The sequence below is a fragment of the Candoia aspera genome, chromosome 3 (genome assembly GCF_035149785.1).
Source record: "Candoia aspera isolate rCanAsp1 chromosome 3, rCanAsp1.hap2, whole genome shotgun sequence".
Lineage (NCBI taxonomy): Eukaryota > Metazoa > Chordata > Lepidosauria > Squamata > Boidae > Candoia > Candoia aspera.
Genome location: NC_086155.1, coordinates 186,704,514 through 186,726,506, shown reverse-complemented (window position 1 = coordinate 186,726,506; position 21,993 = coordinate 186,704,514). Strand labels below are relative to the sequence as shown.

Below are 21,993 nucleotides of genomic sequence, written 5' to 3'. Positions count from 1 at the left end.
AGGGCAAGTTGATGCTGGTGAAGTTGAAAATGGCTACAGAATTATTGCCAAAGACTTTAGCTTCCATTAGTCTATGGTCAGACAGATAGTGTGCAAATAGAGAACATTCAACACAATTGCTACTCTTCCCAGGAAATCAGCCTAAGAGCAAGGTATTCAATACCCCAGAAGGCCACAAAGAATACTGGCATAATGGCAAAGGATTTCTGCACTCTTGCATCATCAGGTATCAATGTTCATGAGTCCTCCATAAGAAAAATGCTGATCAAGAGTCCTGTGTTTGGAAAGATATCAAGGAGATAACCACTAGGAACAAAGGGTTCTGGTTTGTACCAGCAAATTCTACAGCAGAATGTCAGGTTATGTGAAGCTTAAATGAATGTGAATCATGCAGCACACCAGTGATCCTAAATACATAAATAAATGGCTGAAGCAGGAGAAATGTTGTACTTCGGAATGGCCAAGTGAAAGCCTTGATTGTAATCCAAGTGAGATATAGTAGCAAGTTCATGAAAGATACACAAAATATCATTGAGTTAAAGCAGTTCTGCAAAGAGGAATGGGCAAAAATACCTCCAGGCTAATGACAGGATTGATCAACAGGTGCAGGAAACTTTGGTTGAAGTCACTACAGCTAAAGGAAGTGGTATGAATTACAAAATCTAAAGTTTCACATACCTTTTACAGCAAAAAGAGGGAATGTTGGCTTAGTTAAATAAAGACTGAAATTTAGATTGACGTTAGACCAGGTCCACGCCATCCTCTACCTCACATACAACTGGATGGTGTCATAACAGCTAAGCGATGAACTATGAACTGGTTTCCACTGGTTTACTATGTGACCTGTGAGAGAAAAATTGCCTAACTCACCTGCTCCATAGTTTGGCTTTATTATGTTATTGCAAGGTCAATTATGAAGCTGTAGAACCTTAGAATTGGAAAGGATTTGCTTATGTCGGCTGTTCCAACCACATTTTTGATGTAGCTAATTTAGATTTGAACTTATTGAACATCTCCAGAGATGAATGCCTGTCTAGCTTCTGTTTGAAGTCCTTTAACAAGAATCAACATTCTTCCCCCAAGTAACCGGTTCTGTTGTCAAATGTCTTTTGCTATCAGCTCCTGGGTTGTCTGACATCACATTTTATAGAAGTATAAATCCACCATTTACTTGCAGAGCTCTGCAAAGAAAGCCCTCGCGATTAACAATATAGGCAGGCAGGCAGTATATATAGTCTGAGAGCAATGGATATTTCAGTACCAACCCAGAGCAAGTTTAAAACTTGATGTTGCTTGTTAGTCGTCCCAAGCTAATTTATAGAATAATGTGATCTAAGAAAGGTTTTAAAAACAAATGATTTTATAGAAGAATAGAAGTATAGGAATATATGCTGGATGCTTTGAGAATTCTCTCTAACTGTACATGGATTCCATATATATTTTTCAGACTTTGCTCTTAGGCATCTTACTGGCAGTCACAGGAAACATTCTTATCAGCATCTCATTGAATCTGCAGGTATGAAAACCTTCTTTGTATTTCAAGCTGTGGAATTATGTATAGACTTGGAGGCATTAAATGAGATTGGAATTTAGTCATGCTTAGAGCAGGGTCTTTGAAATAATAGGTTAAGTTAGCTGCGACACCTTCAGTGTAGCTGATTTCACTAGTTGACTAAGTCTAGTATTAATGTTGCTCTGAGATAAGTAGTATTGAGCTACATTATTATTGCTATATGGCTATAGTATGTATTCATATATTTATATATTTGTAAAACATGACCCATGTTTCTTTTTGATTTATAGAAACATGCATAAGTGCAATGATTTTGCAAAACGTATGTGAGCAATACATTGGCAAAATGTCTTAATACAGAATTATACCATAAGGATAAGAAATGTTCATAAAAATTGGTTGTAATAATATTGATCCAACTTACTAGCTATGCTATACGTAACTATTAGAATTAATGTGCGTGTTGTATAACATTACAGCCTCTATTAACATCAACAGAGTCTGTTGGAGTGGGCAGTTATAATAAATTTAGTGAAATAAATCATAGGAACAATTCTGTGTTAAAGCAAACCTAAATTATTTGTATTCCGAGAACCAGTGAAAGGCAATCAGTCCTTATAAAAGGTCTCAGTTGTATTTTTCCTTCCTCCCATGTCTGAATAATTTGGTCAATTTTTCTGTGCCTTGCTGCTCAGTCCGCTTAACAATTGATAGAGGCCTCTGTGTATTATATTTTTGCCACCAAATCTTGTGAAGATTGCAGAACATATTATATCACCTGTAAGATACAAATCTGATGAGTAAATGATGTATAGAATCAAAAAGTTGAAAACCTCTTAATGTTTTCCACATTGCTGAGAAGAAATTGGTTATATTGGAAGTGGCTTTGGGAAAGGCAAAACAGCTCTGTTCTTGCTAATGGAAATTTCTACTAGGTCAAGAGCATTTCTCGGTTGACATCCATGGGCATACACAACCAATATTTATTTTAATTTTTTGATAAATCCTTTTATTTATGTTCTCTAGCCATTCCATTTTCCCCACTAGTGGATTATTCAAGCAATAGACACACGATTGAGGCTTCCTTCCTTTCTGATTTCTTAAAACAAAGTGCTTATCTTGGCATTGATGTGAGACCACCTTAAGTATTCAAAGTTTCTGAAAAACTTTTGTTTGAAAGTCCAAAATATCCAGGCATGCCAAGCCACCTACATAGATTAACTTCAGCTCATCCTGACATTTTTGTTCTACAAATTCTTATTTAGGAAACAAAGGTTCATGTAATATCCACAGTGTTGTATTATTTCACAAAGATGGAAAAAACATTTGTAGTACCATATTAATGTGAAGTGCTCACTTCCCATTAATCTGTTAATCCATGTCTTTCATTCTCATATCTTACTTTCAGAAATATTCTCATCTTTGGTTAACCCAACAAGCCACTCAGAAACCCTGTTACAGAAGCAAACTCTGGTGGTGTGGAATTATATTTATGGGGATTGGAGAAATTGGGAACTTCGCAGCCTATGGATTTGCTCCAGTCATTGTTGTTGCTCCATTAGGAAGTGTGGCTGTCATTGGTGAGACTTCCCACCCCTCCACTCTGTGTGTGCTAGTCCGGGGTGAACCCAAACTATACTGTTTTAAGGTTCTTTGGAAAGCATGTGGCTATGTCATGGGACTGTCATGCTCAGACAACATTGGAGGTTCTCCTGTGAATGGTAGTTGGTCTCATTTTGTCTGGCACTGAGAATTGAGTTTGCCAGTAGCACATATAATGAGCAGTTCTCAGAACTCTTCAGACAAATGACAGTCACAGAGAAAACAAATCCATGGAGATGTCTTACTGTTGTCAGCTTGCTCCTGCCAAGCTGAATACTGTCTTTGTTCTGAAACAGTGAAAGCAGTGCATGGTTGGAACATGTGACTGGCTCCACCCAGGCTGAAACACCTGAGGATGCTACTGAAAATAAGGGGTGATGCTAGTTAAGCTCCCATCTTAAACTTCAAAATACTTTATTACAGCCGAGGGCCAGAAATATTAAATGCTATAACAATAAAATAAAACATTGGGTGTCATCACAGTGGTCAACAAATGAACTGAGTTTTAACTATGGGAGACCTTACATTAGTTGGTGCCTCATTTTCATTGCTGCTGCACAGTATTTTGCTACAGTCTGGGTTGTAGTTTCAGTTTATTGATTAGTCAAATGACCATATCAAATTATAATGTCATCAGAATAGTAAAATGGGATAAAATTAATACAGGGTATCAGAAAATATTCAATAAACAATCCAATAAGATCATCTCCTTGGCAATTGACCTCAATCTGATTTAGGTAGGAAACTCAGCTGGATGGCTTTAGCTATAAACTTGCCAGTCTTTGTCTACCCAGGTGTTTGTACCTTGAAGGAGGTAAGATAGCCTATTGAAGGGGTTCCAATGGGTTGCCCTGTCAATTTGAGTTATAGAGTATGAGAAAAGTGAAATCATCTAAAAGTTAATCTGTCCTTCCAGGGTACTGATGAAGCAGGGAATGGATGTAAGCAGGGTGAGTGTCTCCATAGATGCTGTAGTAAAATGACTCATGCTGACCTGTTTCAGTATCCCTTAGTTCCACAGGGGCAAACACATTTTCTTGTACACGATCTTAGAATATGTTCTTTGTAATAGTGCTGGAGGCCAAATATTATGCCTAGCCCAGAAAAAAGCTTTCCTTAACTTGGGAAATGTAAGTGAGGAGAGGTAACTGACTGCTTTCCTGTACTAAACTCTTTCTTCCATCTGGAATTCAGTATTGTTCAGTCTCTGCAGAAGTGTATGCTTTGTACAGTCATACCCCAGGGATCGTATAAGTCTGCTGATAACCCACATGTCATTAATTTTTGTTCTGTGACATAGAGTAAACTTGAGGAGACTTCTTTAGAGACATCTCATCATTGGAGAAGATTGGGGCCTAGCTGATAAGTTATATCAGAAACGTACCACTGTATATTGCTGGGGGATGCTTGCATTGTAGACTGCTCTCCACAAGCAGAATACAGATTCTTCCACATGGATTGCTAGTGTTTCAGGAAACAGCTTCTTTCCCACTAATATCTAGTTTTCTATATGGAGGCTATTTGGGACTCAGGGCCCACTCTCAACCTCTGCAGTCTAAGGGGACCCATCTGAGATGCATTTGATGAGAAGTAGATCTTGCGGGGAGAAGTAATTTATATTCTAGAGTGTTTCCCACACACACTCACTCCTTTCGATCATTCTGCTGTTGTTTAATGTTGCTTGGTTACCAGTGCTTTTTGCTTGCGAAAGCTGTCAGCCTAAATGTTTCACATGAAGTGATGATCTAAGTAGATATATATTTTAAGTGCATCTCCAAAAAGATCACTCTTTTTTTTTAAACTGTATATAGATCTCAGTAGCTCTTTATAGCAATTACATTTAAACTACTTAGAGGTGGGGGAATTATGTTTCCTGGGGAGGGGGAATTCCTACTAAAGAAGCACATTTTTGCAGGCTGCTATTTTTCTTTTTAATCCCTTGATAGCAGGTCAGTTTTCCTATTTTCATGGGTCATTGGCAGAATAAAATGTGCTGGCGTTTTTTTTTAAGGAACAGCTGAAATAGGCAGATTCCCTGAATTTAAAACCTTGCTAGAAATCATGAGAAATAATCTCCCAAAGACTGGCAAAGAGATAGCATAAAGCCCGATGAGGGTTTGTAGCAGATTGAGATAAGAATTAGGTACTAGAATTCTAGGGTGATGCAACTGACAGTATTTGAGAATTTAGCTCTTGTACACAAATATAATGCAACAGTTCATTACAATGGTGGGGATATTTTTTTTCTGTGTGTGCTAATTACCTACAGGGAGATACCGCATAATAAGCTTGTCTCTGCTGTAATTAATAGGATTACATTAAGTATTTACCCAATGTATGTAAATACAGATGCTGTGAGTTGCCACCATCAAGAGATATCTAACAGTGTTCTTGTGACCACACTGGTAGGTGTCACCAACCTACAGGACATTTAAAAGGGACCTGAACTTCAGTAGCTGCAATACCTTGCAGGAAGTGGGGTAGAAGAGAAAGAGAAGTCACAGAGTCAGACAGGTTGTATTGTTGTGACACCACAGTCTGTGGCCAGGTACGAGCCCAAGGATGACATGCGGCCGATGAAGAGAAAGAAGCTGGGTTGGGTCCTAAACAGATTAACGTGTAAGAGAGTTAGTGTGCTATGTAAATGCTGCCTTGGCGAGCATAGTCAGTTGACTTTCATCCAGTGCCCTGGGCATGACTCACTTTAAATTATAGATGCAAAGATGAGGAATGCATCAAAATAGGAACTTGGTAAAGGGCCAGGGTTTTACTGAAGAAGCCATCTGAATGGACATAATTAATTCTTTTTACTGGTGCCTTAGTTGGTTATTGCTTTGTACAGTCCAAATCTCTGCACTGGTTATTCATTTTTACTCTCTTTAATTTGATCGTGTCAGGATTACAAGTGGACTGACTACCTGACTATCATGATCCTCCTACATCCTAGCTCAGCATCACAGTGTGCACAGAGCCCCAAAGCTAAACTGAAGAATAATTAAAATGTTTATTAAAAAATGGCCAACATTTTACAAGATTGCCAAGATTTCACCATTGTTCGCCCATGGGATTTGAATGCCAAAATATCGTGAAATTGTAGGCATTAAGAAAACGTTAATTAGAACTTTTACACGTTGATGCTCGCACCATTATCCAAAATTGCAGAGGGGTTTCCACTGCCAGGAAGCCTTGACTCAAATCACGAGTGTTCAGTGAACTAATGGGGGAGTAGTTAGAACACTTGAGAGGCTTGCCCATTACAGCAACCTTAATCTAAATAACATATTCCAAAACTGGCTACGTTTTTAAAAATATGTTGTCTTATTATGTAACATTAAATATTTGTTCCACAGGTAGTGCGGTTATAGCTGTCTTATTCCTAAAAGAGAAGTTTAGATCTGAAAATATATTGGGTAAGTACTGTAAACAATCCCCACCAAGTCATTAGTTGATCTCTTGTTTATTATGAAAACACTAGGCTCGCGAGCGCATCGCCTTCCCTGTAACTGAGCACAATTTAAAAATGAATACGAATGGACTTTTTCCCCTTTTTATACTGATTTGGTCGCTTCCAAAAGCATTTTACCAAGATTTTTCTGGTGAATCATTGCTGTATATAGAACTTTCTCTCCACCTCAAAATCTTTTTGCTGAGCAGAACTACCGGACTTTATAATTAATTTATTAATAGTTAGTGCCTTTGAATATCTTTATTCTTTTACACAAGTTAACAGCCCAATGCCGTTTTTGGCACTGAGACTACAACAGTTACTTGCAAGTGCTGTCAGCGTATTAAAGATGACTGAGGGTCTCAAACTGTAGCATCTGTTTATGTTTCTAAGTGGGACACTCTAATTTTTGTCCTTCCTAAGAAAAATGTCCAGGATCAGATTCAGAAGCTAATTGTGCAAAAATGTCATCCTGTTTTCATCTCATTATTGTCTCTACAAATATTACAGATGAATGGAGAATTTTCTGTCAGCTCTATGTGAAACATATATAGTACATGATTTCTTAGTAAGTTTTATGCTCTCATTATTTTGCTGATAGGTGAACTAGTTGCTTTAAATGGAATGTCCCATGTGGTTTGTGAAGTATGGATAGGTTTGAGATTTTTTGCGCAATAAATAATACACAGGCATGCCTGTGAGAGTTGAGCTAATGCAAGAAATAATATACTTTACACCCACCATGGATAGCTTAGGTCTAATGACAATGAGTCATAATGGCTACATGTAATCTCCAAATCCACTGTAAGAAAATAACTGATCTTAGGATGCTTGCAAAGAAGGCACAACTGCTCTGCTTCCTTCTTTGAATGTTACATTTAGCTAGATAAAAACATCTCCCTTTTGTGTTCCCCCATGGGTAGCTGCATCTTTTCCCTTCTCCACAAAAACTGTTAAGCAGAACATGATGAAAAGGGCATTCTGATTGGTAATGCTAACCACTGGAGAATACCCGAAGCTTCCAGAGACACATCTGGTCCTGAACGTTTTGGAAATGCCTCTCAGAACCTCTCCAAAAATTGGTGTCAAATAGCAACTTGTCAAAGAGAAGGGGAAAACTGCTAAATACACATGGACTGACATACTCACTTATTTAATTTTAGATGAGATGAGATTTAATTAGATTTAAATTTTGTCTGGTTCTACTTGCTTCTGTGTTGCAGTGAGTTCCCCAGCATACCATTCAGTGGCCAAGCACAGCCTTTGCCTCTCCTGTTCCAGGTCCCATACATTAGAAATCTTCTATCTTACTGCTTCCTAGTCCTGATTATGACCATATTGGGAGCATCTGCTTGACTAGGGCGGAAAGCAGGATGCATGGAGAGACTTTTGATTAGATTCAACGAGGTTGGTCGTAACTAAATACTAGTAGGCCTGGCATAGTTGTTCTGTTATTATGCACTTATAATTAAGCGTTGTACAGACATAGACTTCAGCAAAGGATCGTTACCTTGTCGTGGTGCTGGAGCTTGAGCACCTCAATGATGCCATGAGCTAAACCGTGAAGGGCCACCCAAGACGGGAAGGTCATGACAGAGAGGTCAGACTAAATGCGATCCCTGGAAAAGGTAATGGCAACCCACCCCAGTATTCTTGCCATGAAAACTAAATGGATCAGTACAACCAGAGATATGTCGGTATACCATCAGAAGATGAGACCCCCAGGTTGGAAGATGGTCAAAATGCTACTGGGGAGGAACAGAGGATGAGTTCAGCTAGCCCCAGACGTGATGACGCAGCTAGCTCAAAGCCGAAAGGACAGCTAGCGGCTGACGGTGCTGGTGGTGAATGGCAAATCCCATGTTCTAAGGATCAACACACCATTGGAACCTGGAATGTAAGATCTATGAGCCAGGGCAAATTGGATGTGGTTATTGGTGAGATGTCAAGATTAAAGATAGACATTTTGGGCGTCAGTGAACTGAAATGGACTGGAATGGGCCACTTCACAGCAAATGACCACCAGATCTACTACTGTGGACAAGAGGACCACAGAAGAAATGGAGTAGCCTTCATAATTAATAGTAAAGTAGCTAAAGCAGCGCTTGGATACAATCCAAAAAACGACAGAATGATCTCAATTTGAATTCAGGGCAAGCCATCTAACATCACAGTGATCCAAATATACGCCCCAACCACAGATGCTGAAGAAGCTGAAGTAGAGCAGTTCTATGAGGATCTGCAGCACCTACTGGACAACACACCTAAAAGAGATGTTATTTTCATCACAGGAGACTGGAATGCTAAGGTGGGCAGTCAAATGACACCTAGAATTACAGGTAAGTATGGCCTGGGAGAACAAAACAAAGCAGGACATAGGCTGATAGAATTTTGCCAAGACAATTCACTCTGCATAACAAACACTCTCTTCCAACAACCTAAGAGACGGCTTTATACATGGACTTCACCAGATGGACAACACCGAAATCAGATTGACTACATCCTTTGCAGCCAAAGGTGGCAGACATCTGTACAGTCGGTAAAAACAAGACCTGGAGCTGACTGTAGTTCAGATCACGAACTTCTTCTTGCACAATTTAGGATCAGACTAAAGAGATTAGGGAAGACCCACAGATCAGCTAGATATGAGCTCACTAATATTCCTAAGGAATATGCAGTGGAGGTGAAGAATCGATTTAAGGGACTGGACTTAGTAGATAGGGTCCCAGAAGAACTCTGGACAGATGTTCGCAGCACTGTTCAGGAGGCGGCAACAAAATACATCCCAAAGAAAGAGAAAACCAAGAAGGCAAAATGGCTGTCTGCTGAGACACTAGAAGTAGCCCAAGAAAGAAGGAAAGCAAAAGGCAACAGTGATAGGGGGAGATATGCCCAATTAAATGCAAAATTCCAGAGGTTAGCCAGAAGAGATAAGGAATTATTTTTAAACAAGGAATGCGCGGAAGTGGAAGAAGACAATAGAATAGGAAGGACAAGAGACCTCTTCCATAAAATTAGAAACATCGGAGGTAAATTCCAGGCCAAAATGGGTATGATCAAAAACAAAGATGGCAAGGACCTAACAGAAGAAGAAGAGATCAAGAAAAGGTGGCAAGAATATACAGAAGACCTGTATAGGAAGGATAACAATATCGGGGATAGCTTTGACGGTGTGGTCAGTGAGCTAGAGCCAGACATCCTGAAGAGTGAGGTTGAGTGGGCCTTAAGAAGCATTGCTAATAAGAAGGCAGCAGGAGATGATGGCATCCCAGCTGAACTGTTCAAAATCTTACAAGATGATGCTGTCAAGGTAATGCATGCTATATGCCAGCAAATTTGGAAAACACAAGAATGGCCATCAGATTGGAAAAAACCAACTTATATCCCCATACCAAAAAAGGGAAACACTAAAGAATGTTCAAACTATCGAACAGTGGCACTCATTAAACATGCCAGTAAGGTAATGCTCAAGATCCTTCAAGGTAGACTTCAGCAGTTCATGGAGTGAGAATTGCCAGATGTACAAGCTGAGTTTAGAAAAGGCAGAGGAACTAGAGACCAAATTGCCAATATCCGCTGGATAATGGAAAAAGCCAGGGAGTTTCAGAAAAACATCTATTTCTGTTTTATTGACTATTCTAAAGCCTTTGACTGTATGGACCATAACAAATTGTGGCAAGTTCTTAGTGGTATGGGGATACCAAGTCATCTTGTCTGCCTCCTGAAGAATCTGTATAACGACCAAGTAGCAACAGTAAGAACAGACCATGGAACAACGGACTGGTTTAAGATTGGGAAAGGAGTACGGCAGGGCTGTATACTCTCACCCTACCTATTCAACTTGTATGCAGAACACATCATGCAACAAGCTGGGCTTGAGGAATCCAAGGCTGGAGTTAAAATCTCTGGAAGAAACATTAACAATCTCAGATATGCAGATGATACCACTTTGATGGCTGAAAGTGAAGAGGAACTGAGGAGCCTTATGATGAAGGTGAAAGAAGAAAGTGCAAAAGCTGGCTTGCAGCTAAACCTCAAAAAAACCAAGATTATGGCAACCAGCCTGATTGATAACTGGCAAATAGAGGGAGAAAATGTAGAAGCAGTGAAAGACTTTGTATTCCTAGGTGCAAAGATTACTGCAGATGCTGACTGCAGTCAGGAAATCAGAAGACGCTTAATCCTTGGGAGAAGAGTAATGACAAATCTTGATAAAATAGTTAAGAGCAGAGACATCACACTGACAACAAAGGCCCGCATAGTTAAAGCAATGGTGTTCCCCGTAGTAACATATGGCTGCGAGAGCTGGACCATAAGGAAGGCTGAGAGAAGGAAGATCGATGCTTTTGAACTGTGGTGTTGGAGGAAAATTCTGAGAGTGCCTTGGACTGCAAGAAGATCAAACCAGTCCATCCTCCAGGAAATAAAGCCAGACTGCTCACTTGAGGGAATGATATTAAAGGCAAAACTGAAATACTTTGGCCACATCATGAGAAGACAGGACACCCTGGAGAAGATGCTGATGCTAGGGAGAGTGGAGGGCAAAAGGAAGAGGGGCCGACCAAGGGCAAGGTGGATGGATGATATTCTAGAGGTGACGGACTTGTCCCTGGGGGAGCTGGGGGTGTTGACGACCGACAGGAAGCTCTGGCGTGGGCTGGTCCATGAAGTCACGAAGAGTCGGAAGCGACTAAATGAATAAACAACAACAACAGACATAGAATAAAATGGCAATTAATGCAATAACATTTTACAATTGATTATAAATTCATGCAGTATTATAAAATTAGGAGCATCTAAACAAAAAGGTCCATAACATATATTGATATTAACCTCCGTACATTCAAAATAAAGGCAAGAATTTATTTCTTCATTTATATTAAAGCAACTTCACAGGGGGCCCTTGAAGGATAAACACTTTTAGTGCCTTTATAACCTTTAAGGAATCCAACTCCAAATGTAATCTTGGTGGGAATCAATGCCAGTGACCCAGAGGCAGGTAAGAAGAAGATAATCATGATGTGGCTGATCTACTGTGTGGTAGAACTATATGACCCTGAGTGATAACTGGGTCAAGAGCAAAGGTAGACCAGTAGGTTTCCAAATAATGGGCATGTGAAGTTTTTGTGTCACTTTTGAGAAGCCACAACCATCCATCATTTCTTCCTCTTTAAATGCAGCAAAACAGATTTGTACGCCATTGCACATAGTTTGTTTGCATGCTTTTTCCTACCCAGGATTACCATCTGCATGGAAACCTCATCTTCTCTGAAGTGTTCCCCTTTTGCACAAATTGCACTAAATGACTTTGGACAGCTTTCTCCAAGCTGGTGCTCTCCAGATGTTTTGGGGTTACAACTCTCAGAGTTCCCAGGCAATGCTGTGTTGGAGGAGGCTGGTTTTTGAGTTTCTGTGCAAATAAACAAGCAGATAATACAGCCTGTAGAATAGTCTCTGTAGATGTTTTCAGGGGGGGGGAAATAGTACTGTTGCGCTAACCCTGAGATATGTAGTTTCTCAACTCATGAGATATATAGAGAATTTATTTCTCAGCTGATCATGTTCCTCTTATATATTGCTCATAGTTTAAAGCAGCATTCTGTGCTGATTTATTTTATTTCTGTGAGTGTCTTTGCCATGGAGGTTTTTAACAATGTTGCTGCATTCCATTGACATTAGCAATATCATGGCAAAGAGAATGGTTGCTGGGAGGGTTTATGTAAGCACATAAATACTGTATAGAACTCTGCCATGCCTCTGCATTTTTCTCCCCCTTCAAATGATCCCACTAATATTCTGTGCAGTCTTTTGTACCCCAGAAACTCATATTCTCCATTGATTGATTATGGAAGTGGAGAACTTCAAACTTGAAGGAAAGAAGACCCCCCTCTCCCCAAAAACGCTACATTCCACTGTGCCAACTTTGTATTGGCTAGTCACCAATGTCACAGAAGACATTGTGCTGCAGAAAAGGACATGTTTATGTCTACATGCTTGCAAGTTCAAGTATACTTGTCATTAGCCAGTGTCCCATGTAACGTGGATGCATTACATCTTTTTGTTTAAGCAGTGCTTCTGATAGGATCTGGGTGGGAAACAAGATTTCTCCATATCCTGTCCTATATTAATATTAGTCCTTCTCCCTGGGAAGGACTCTGGACCACCTCCTGAAGACCCCAGTCCAGACACGCTCTTTGCTTGCTAAGAGAATGCTCAGACAGTAAAGAACATTTCCAACAGTTTCCGAAAGCAGTGACCATTATCCTTGACAGGAAGGGAAGGAGGGAAATGATTATTCCCAAAGTATCAGGAGCTGCCAGTTCACTCAGCTTCCCTGTTGAATTCTTCATTTTAAAGAAAACTTTCCCCTTCAAGGTGGTGTTACACTTTTGAGTTTTTATAGTTGAGCCTTCCAGTCTGGGTGTAGGGTTAAAGAACTTGCATTTCAGGGTTTTTAAGCTTTGACAGAAGACCATCTTATCCATTTCAATTTAGGAAGTGCTGTGGCCTGTTCTTCTGATCCCTACATAGACAATCTCAGTTCTGTTCTATAGCCCTGTAGAAAAGCAAAGACTGCTTTCAGTAAATTTCAACTCCTGGTACCTATATGGAGACATACAGTAAATTCTTGTTATTCACAGTAGTTACATTCGCTGTGAACACTGAATTAGCAAATACCGAACTGTTGCACCTAAGCAAATACAGGGTTAGGTTCCTACAAGCCTCTGGTCACAACATTTTTGTCAACCCCTTAATACATAACCTTATGTATTATGTGTGTTTCTGTTTAAAGTGTTTCTGTTTCTATTTCTCATATAAATGATATGATGTGTGATGTGATAGAAAGTAGAGGTTGAGTTGGCGTGCTTGCTCCTGTTCTCACACCCATCCACTTCTTAAATATTCCTCCTACAAGAAGATCTGTACTTGATACTTGATAGAAATTATTTAAGCAGCTGAAATTCTATCCCTCCATTGAAATACTAATGATATTTTATTTACAGTTGCTTGCATTATGTCTTATGGATGGGAATGTGATCAGAAATTTAAATATAGGAGACAAACACAAACTATCATTCTATACATGTAATACAGGTAGTCCTTGCTTAACAACCATTTGTTCACAACCGATGGTTCGGACTAACGACAGTGCTGAAAACAACGACTTACAACCAGTCCTCACACTTACGACTGTCGCAGCATCCCCACGGTCATGTGATCACAGTTTGGGTGCTTGGCAGCTAATTCACATTTATGACTGTTGCAGCGTCCCATGGTCATGTGATCACCATTTTTGACCTTCCCTGCTGGCTTCTGGCAAGCAAAATCAGTGGGGAACTGCGTCATTCACTTAATGACCATGTGATTCACTTAATGCCTGCAGTGATTCACTTAACAACCACTGCAAAAAGGGTCATAAAATCAGGTTGGACTTGCTTAATGACTGCTTTGCTTACCAACCAAAATTCCACTCCCAATTGTGGTCATTAAGTGAGGGCTACCTGTACCTTTTTTTAAATTTGAGGCCCTTTGTTTTAACATAAAGGTGCTTACATAATCATGGTTTCCTCATTTTTTATTGAAGTTGCTTGGGAGTCTCCTAGTTGTGTGTGGTATAGAAATGTTTATCTAGATGGATTTCCCCTTTGGCACAGATCTCATAATACTTTACAAGAATAGATAAATCTGTATGTATAATTTGATAAATTGTTATTAAATGTATATAAGATACTATATATTGAGGTGATTTGTATCAGTTTAACATGTTGATAATTGAGAGGTCATCTTGTTTATCTTTTTTGGTTTTGGCAATATAATTCAACAATTAGATTATCCATTGGACAGATGTATATTACTGTTTTTAAAAAAATCTGATTTTGTTCATTTTTTGTGTATTTTTTTTACAATGCAGTAAAAGAAAACAAATGTTTGTCTAAATGTGTTTCAAGGTGGAACAGTGATGCTTGCAGGAACATTTCTGTTGGTGACCTTTACACCTCATGTTACCCAGAAAGTCACAGCAAGAACAATACAGAGTGATTTAGTTAGTTGGCAGTTCTTGATTTATATGGTGAGTGCAAAATTCTTAATTCACTATACAGAAGCATGACCTGTAACAAATGTTTGTGCTGTACAGTAGTCTGCTCCTGTTCAGGCTTCCAGCCAGTTTTGCTTTTTTTCCTTGATTATTTCATCCTGTTTCCCCTCCCTTCCCATTTCTCTATTTTCTATCTGGGGTCCTTTGATTGTGGATGGTGCCATTTTGGATGCATAAAGATTACTACTCCCAAATGATATGTGAAGGATAATTTGGGCGTTCTGGTGAAGAGTCAAAAGTTGCTTCTTCTGCAGCATGTTCTTTAGAATAAGGATGTTGGTCTTTGCTCCCTTCAGCTTTTATTCCATCTACATTCCTTGGGGGAGGTTGAGTGAATTTTAGAGTGCTTCTCCATAAGAAGCAATGCAGCATTAAAAAAAGCTAGTCTATATTTACCAAGACAAAACAAAAGAGGAAGGTTAGTATAACAAAAGTGGTATTTATACGTTTCTGTAGGTTGGGGTTCCACGTATCATAAATCACAATTCGCCAAACTAGTGACAAATCATGTGAACGGTTATTTGAAATCCTTAAATCAAGGACTGAAAGTAGTGAAGGACTCTTCAGACAATCAGATGAATTTTTCAGAGATGAGATTTTTTTTTAACCTGCATTTTGCTGAGATGCTGGGTTTTTTTTAAAAAAACATTAAACCTATTTTGTGGCTCACTCCATAGTTATGTATTTTCAACCTCAGCATGGTGTGCCAGCTTCTGCTGATTTTCAGAAAGCTGAAGTGTGATGCAGGTCCACAAGAAGGAGGGAAAGAACCCAGGTCCACAAGAATCAGGGCGGGGGAAGCAGGTTTCAGGAGCTGCATGTAAATGCAAGTATGAACTAGATAAAGCCGTTCGCAATGCTGCTTCATGTGCCAACTGTAGGTTCTGGTTTGACAGTCTCTATGAATTGCGTTAATGTTAGTGAAATTGTACAATGGTGAGTAGCACGATGATTAAATCTGGAAAGGAAAAAGAGCATTTACACAGGAGAGAAGAAGCAAGAAAGCCAGTGGCCCAATCTGTATTAAATATGATTAAAAGATTTAATATAGCATGGAGCCAAAGTGTTCAGTTCTCTCTTGTTTCTTCAGAATTTTAAGTGAAAATTTGCTTTGCCAAAAAAGGGCCTTTTTTCACCTTCTAGCCTTTAGACCAATCAAGAAGGTTTAGAGTTAGTTAGGAATCTCAAGCTCCAAGTGTTGAAGCTGAGTGACCAAAGATTGTCTATACCTAACTGGTTCTTTTATTTCTGTATTTTTAAATTATTTTTTTCTACTTTTTGATCGTAAGCTAGAACAAAATTGTCCGTGTGTGTGTGTAGATTACAACAGAAATCAAAATTATTTTAAGACCTTTATCACAGGATCTATTGTGTAAATGTTCTGCCTTTCTGCAGAAAAACAAAAGAAGGAACTTTTTCATTCATCGTTACTTGCAGAAGAGAAAAGCTTTCAGGGCCATTGAGCAGTTTGGAAAAGAGGAGAGAGGTTTTGGGGGGCTGGTAAGGGAACCTCCCTTGTCTCTGCATAATAAAACATGGGAGTGAATAGTTGAGAATGCAATTTCGGCAGTGCCAGTTTCTGCCCTCTGTAGCCTAGAAGAAAGATGGAGAGGAATCTCCATCCTCTATGACTTGGGTTGGCTAGACCATGATTTGTTAAGAAAAAGGGTTTTAAGAAGAAATAACAGTGAGAATGGTGCCTTTCATGAAATCAGTCTTTGTTTAAAAGAAACAAACAAAAAAGGCTTTCCCTCCAGTGTCTATTATCTTGCTATGGGGGAAATTGCTTTGCAAGTATGATTTATATTCCTGTGGCCTCTGGGACAAACTGTATGAAGTTCAGCTGAAAAATGACTTGAGGCTGGGGGAGCGAAAGAAAATTTGGGATTGCTTACCCACTCATTTTTCATACTACAAATTGATTTTTATATTAAAGTGGCACCAAATGTATATAAATGAATCTCTCTCACACACAGACACACACACAATAAAAATACAGTTGTAAATGTAGTAAATTTGTTTAAATGGAAGGTAAGGACAAGAAGGGAGAAAAAGCAGCTCTTTTATGAAAACTAGGACAGTGAATGATTATAGCCCTTGAGTTGATTCAGATTTTTCCTCTCTAAACACCGCTATTAAAATACCAGTTGAAAACCCTAAAGTAAGGAGTGTCTCAGGATGCTGATGAACCTAACTGATCTTTTTTAAAGAGCAAAGCTGCGTGATTTGCATCTCACATATTCATATGTAGTTCAGAAACAGTTATCTTTGAATTGTGCACTTTTCTGAATTTCTCAGTGGAGTTCTTGGCTCAAAAACACATACAAAAACATACTTTAGCAGAAAATGCATACAGTATTTAATCTAAATTTTCATGCATATTTTGAATCTGGAAAATGGGATGGAACAGATTATGACAGAACGCATGTGAAACTCATCTGGACCAGAAGTAAACAAGCTGTCCATTAGTAGAAGTGGCAAGTGGTTTGTTGGCCATGGTTCAGAGGCATAGGTCAACTCCAGAGCATGGGCAGGATGGACATTTAATGATTGCCCATATATCCTTCTCATTTGCACAGTGCCCAAGAAAGAAGAATCATAACTTGGAGCACTGGTTTACATACAGATGTTTCCAGAGTCAATTCCAGACATCTCGAGGGAAAAGAATCAGGTGGCAGGTGACAGAAAAGATATGCTTCTGAGATCTTAAAAGAGTGGCTTATCTCAACTGCTCAGATTTGTGCTAAATGTGCAAGCCTGGTCAAGGCAGTTTCCTGATAGATCAAGGACTCCATAAGAGAATTTTGCAAGTGTATGGCCTTGTTCTACTAGGGTTACTCCAGAATCTCAGCACTAATGCTGTAAAGATACTCTTAGAACCATCTTCTCAAATCTGGTGCCCTCTGGATTTGTACATCATCCAGTACTATAAGTTTCAGCCAGCATGGCCATGTGTGTGGGAGTTCTCGACCAACATTGCTGGAGGAGATCAAGTTGGTGAAGGCTGAAATTCAGTAGCTAATTCCAGAGCCATCTATGGCCCAGATGAAAACTACTTTGAGGAGGAATGTAATGCAGGTCGGGGTGTTGCTGTTAGCTGTGAAAGTGCAGGTCCAGGTTATATGTAGTATTAAGGCAGTCCCATCTGTTACATGTCTTTCAAAGCAGCCTCCCCTCTGCATACCATTAAACCCTGCTGGTATATTTTTCTTTTATGCAACCTTTTGACAGGTAGTTGGCTAGGCAATGATTGAAAGCCAGCATATGCTTACAAATGCATTGCAGGTGTATTGAACTGGACTATCAGTTTATTCTATGTTTTATTGTTTAGAGCTTAAGAAGAAATGAAGGTAGCTGATTAATATGAATGATGAATAAGATAGGCCATAGTTTAGGAATTAGAATCTGCTGCTTACTTACACAGGAGTATTCTCATTGCATTTAGATTATAGTTGGCCTTCTTTATTTCCTTTCTTAACCAAGATGGTTAGGTACACTTATGGCTCAGTATTATTAAACTTGGATGCCTTTGTTTGCCAGATTATTACAGCAAAACTCCCCTGCCCCTACTGCTTCTTCCTTTGTTTAAATCTTTCAAGGCATGTGAAAGGGTAAGAAAACATAGGAAAAAATGGGAATTTATCTTAGCCTTTGGAAATGTTTATAGAGATAATTACTTGATAAATGGTGATGATGTTACTCTTCTTACTCATCTTAAAAGGGGAAAATAGATTGTGTTAAAGATTTTGTTGGAAATGTTTCTTTTTTAGCAATTTAAGCTTATTCCTTTCTATTTTCAGATCGTGGAAATAATAACTTTCTGCGTTCTTTTGTATTTCTACAAGAGAAGGGAAGCAAAGCACATTGTAGTTTTGTTAACACTGGTAGCACTATTGGGTAAGAATGTACTTCATCTTGTGTTTTGTGCTTAAGTACATGCACGCTGGTATTTTGTCCACACATCTTGGCGGCTGATGATAAATTGGTAGGGAACCAGAACAGAACATTCCTGTGGTCTATCTCTACTCCATGTGGCTATGGGTTCTTACATAAGAGCATTTAGAAATAGTCAGAGCCGGCATAGTGTAGTGGTTAAAACTGGGACTGGGGAGACCAGGGTTCAATTCCCCCTTAATCACACAAGCTCACTGGGTGACTTTGGGCCAGTCCCTCCCTCTGAGCCCAAAGGCCGGTGTGCGGTAGTGGTTAACCAGGGTTCCGTGTCACCCTAGGGTTCCACGAGAGGTCACTAGGGGTTCCCTGGGAGATCACAATTTATTTAAAAAATTATTTCAAATTCAGACAACTTCACATTAAAGGGGTAAGGTTCATTCTTTATTTTTAGTTTAAGAACATTGTTAGTGCAATTATACAGGCCTACACATGAAACAAATATAATAATTTTGTAACTTCTGGCCTATGTTTGAACCTGAATGTTCAGGGGTTCTCTGAAATATATTTCAAGGGTTCCTCCAGGGTCAAGAGGTTGAGAAAAGCTGGGTTAAAGTGTTGAAGTAGGAGCAGGGAGACCTTGATTCTAGTCCTCCCTTGGCCACAGAAGCTCACTGGGTGAATTTGGGCCAGTCACTCACTCTCTCCCAATTTACCTCATGGGACTGTTGTTGTGAGGGAGAATGGGGGGAGGAAGTATTAAATATGCCACCTTGAGCTCCTCTACAAAATAACAGCCTTGACTGCCTGCAGTCTGAAGTGGAACTATCCATTCTATCAGCTCAGAACTCTGCTCACTCCCTCTGAAAGTGTGTTTGAGCCAAATCACAATCTTTACTTTTTTCTATACTGTGTAGCCAGAGAAAGATAGCATACAGGGCAGTTTGCAGTCAAATTCAGCACCTAGCTGCCAACCATGGTGCTTATTCAAAGACGATATTGGCTGCTAAAGGTGGCTTTCTAAATGGAAGCTCTGCCCTGCCCTTTGGTTTCACTATTCTCATGAGCTTTTCCTATCATACTACGTCTCACAGTTTTCCATAGTATGGAACACTGGCATGCAAATACAACTCTTTAAAAAAATAACAATCCATATGATGCAATATTACAAGATTTCCATTTTTCCGTGGCTGAGGTTTTTTAATTAATCCCCTTACAATCCTGTCCCATCTTACGGGTTACTAGTCTGCTGGTCCTGTACACCTGGCATCAAAACTGCTGTGAATTCATCTTTAAAACTGCATGTCATTCTCTTTTAAAAACATTTCAGAACAGCTATCTGTCCAGCCCATCCAAAATGACCCTGAACCCAGCAAGTGGCTTTGGAAAGATAGCTTGTTACAAAAGTATTTTCTGAAAGCTTATAAAATATTTTTCTATTTCTGTTCTCTTCCATGCTCCATATGTACTGATTGCCTTTGCATGTGTAAAGAGGATGGGAGAAAATAAGAATGCTTTTTATATCTGACCCACTTGCCTTAATAAGGGTTGTATTTCATAGGCATGAAGAAAATTTTACTTTTCTTGGAATGAGACTAGAAAAGAGTTTGGACAAATCTGTAGATGGTTTGGGCAATGCAGCTCTGCAAAATGACTCATCGCACAGCACCTTGCTTCATGCTTAAACTAGGATTTATAATATGGTTAGATTCAAGGGGCAAAATAGGGAGCATAAAAAGGATTTTTGCGCTTTCTGCTTTTGGAAGTGATGTCATTTTTTTTTCAGCTGCTGCAGTTGTAGCTAAGTAGAAATTGTTATCAGAGCCCGCAACCCAATTCATCCTCCTTTGGTTCTGCATAAATCAGAAAAATAATTGCTACATTTAAATATTAAATAATTTTAGGGGCTCCCTAGGCCTGATAAGGGTAATATCTTCATCTTGTAGCAATATATCTGTCAGCAGGAAGAATGGAAATGGCAAGTTTTATTGGGGAAAAAATTACATCAGTTGACTCTTGTTCTGCAAAGCCACATGCCAACATTTTAACTTGCTGAGGTCTACCCTCTGTTATTTCACCTTGGTTCTCAAGTTGGACAAAAGAGTTGCAGAACAGTGCCAAACATCTGAAATTGCCCCTGTGAATAAAAGGGCAACCACAAATTATATACACACATATAACGGTTGTGCTGTATTATGGAAAAATACCATTTTTCAGTTAATATCTAAGTAGGCTTAACAAAGAGGCACATATTGCATATATTAGTGGTAATTTATGGGTGTGGGAAGGCTGGGTTAGATTATCACCACAAGCAGAGAATTAGGAATGAACAAGATTATGTTTTCTTTTATGTACCCTGACAAAAGATCATTTTGTTCCTTAAATGAATTCAATGGCGTGATTAGATGAATTATGCCACTGTGAAAAAGACAGACTACGACTGATAGGTACTTATAGGGAAACTTGTAAAATATGCTGATCCTACAGAGAAAACCTATTTATTCAATAGATACAAAATCCAAAGGTTTATTGATCCAAATATTATAATCATAATGAATACATATCTACAGAAACACGATACTCTTTATAAATTCAATTTTGCCCATTGCTCAATATTGGCAATATCCATTGGTGTCTTACATGTTAATTTTAGTTCAACACCATATTGATGTTTCACTTGAGATAAAAGAGGCTGTTCATACATATTTAGCTACCATCTCTGCTTTGATAAATTCTTAAATGTTTTCAGTACAGGGCCACTGGTAATTATTATATTTGATAAATATATAAGCACGCTTACCAGTTTCTCATAATTAGTTGACTGATAAAATCATCTTTATTAATACTCTGTTTGAATCGGCTTGTTTTTATTTTTCTCTAGCATCTCTGACCATCATTTCAGTGAAAGCAGTGGCAGTCATGTTGACATTTTCTCTGAAGGGGAACATGCAGTTAACATACCCTATTTTCTATCTTTTGCTCATTCTAATGGCATTAACTTGTGTATTTCAAGTCAAGTAAGTTTTTATAATATATATATTAATGTTGTGTTTCCCCCATTTTTCCATTTTTCTTGTTAATGCTTGGTGTTATAACTTAAAAGTAAAGTCAAGTCCTGCCAAACACTGATTGTTTCAGACACAGATGCATTTATGAGTTTCTCTTCTAATTTTGATTTATGACTACGATGCTTTATCTTGCTGTTAACTAGCCATTAAACATGGCCAGTTAAACATACTTTTATGCTTCTCGTGGATTTCAAGCAAACTAAATCTTAGGCTTTTTTACTGCTTTGTTGAATCAATAAGGTAGCTTTTAGCTCTCTAGTCAGTCATTAACACCCACCTTTCTGTTCACCTTAATCTCTTTCCTCCCCCTCTGCTTGGCATTTGCAAGTTTATTCCTTGGTTTCATCTCTATAAAACACTCCCCATTGTCAGCAAA

General features: G+C 38.9%; 1 protein-coding gene across 4 annotated transcripts in view; it reads left to right on the top strand.

Annotated features, from left to right (window-relative positions):
- The window catches only part of NIPAL2 (NIPA like domain containing 2), a 37,835-nt gene that overhangs the window by 3,220 nt on the left and 12,622 nt on the right, over window positions 1-21,993 (top strand). For all 4 annotated transcript variants that reach the window (XM_063299541.1, XM_063299540.1, XM_063299538.1 and 1 more), the window contains exons 2-7: window positions 1,448-1,516; window positions 2,922-3,093; window positions 6,466-6,525; window positions 14,510-14,631; window positions 18,459-18,555; window positions 21,431-21,566. In XM_063299541.1, the coding sequence (XP_063155611.1) occupies window positions 1,448-1,516; window positions 2,922-3,093; window positions 6,466-6,525; window positions 14,510-14,631; window positions 18,459-18,555; window positions 21,431-21,566 (656 nt within the window). The remainder of the gene's footprint in view (window positions 1-1,447; window positions 1,517-2,921; window positions 3,094-6,465; window positions 6,526-14,509; window positions 14,632-18,458; window positions 18,556-21,430; window positions 21,567-21,993) is intronic.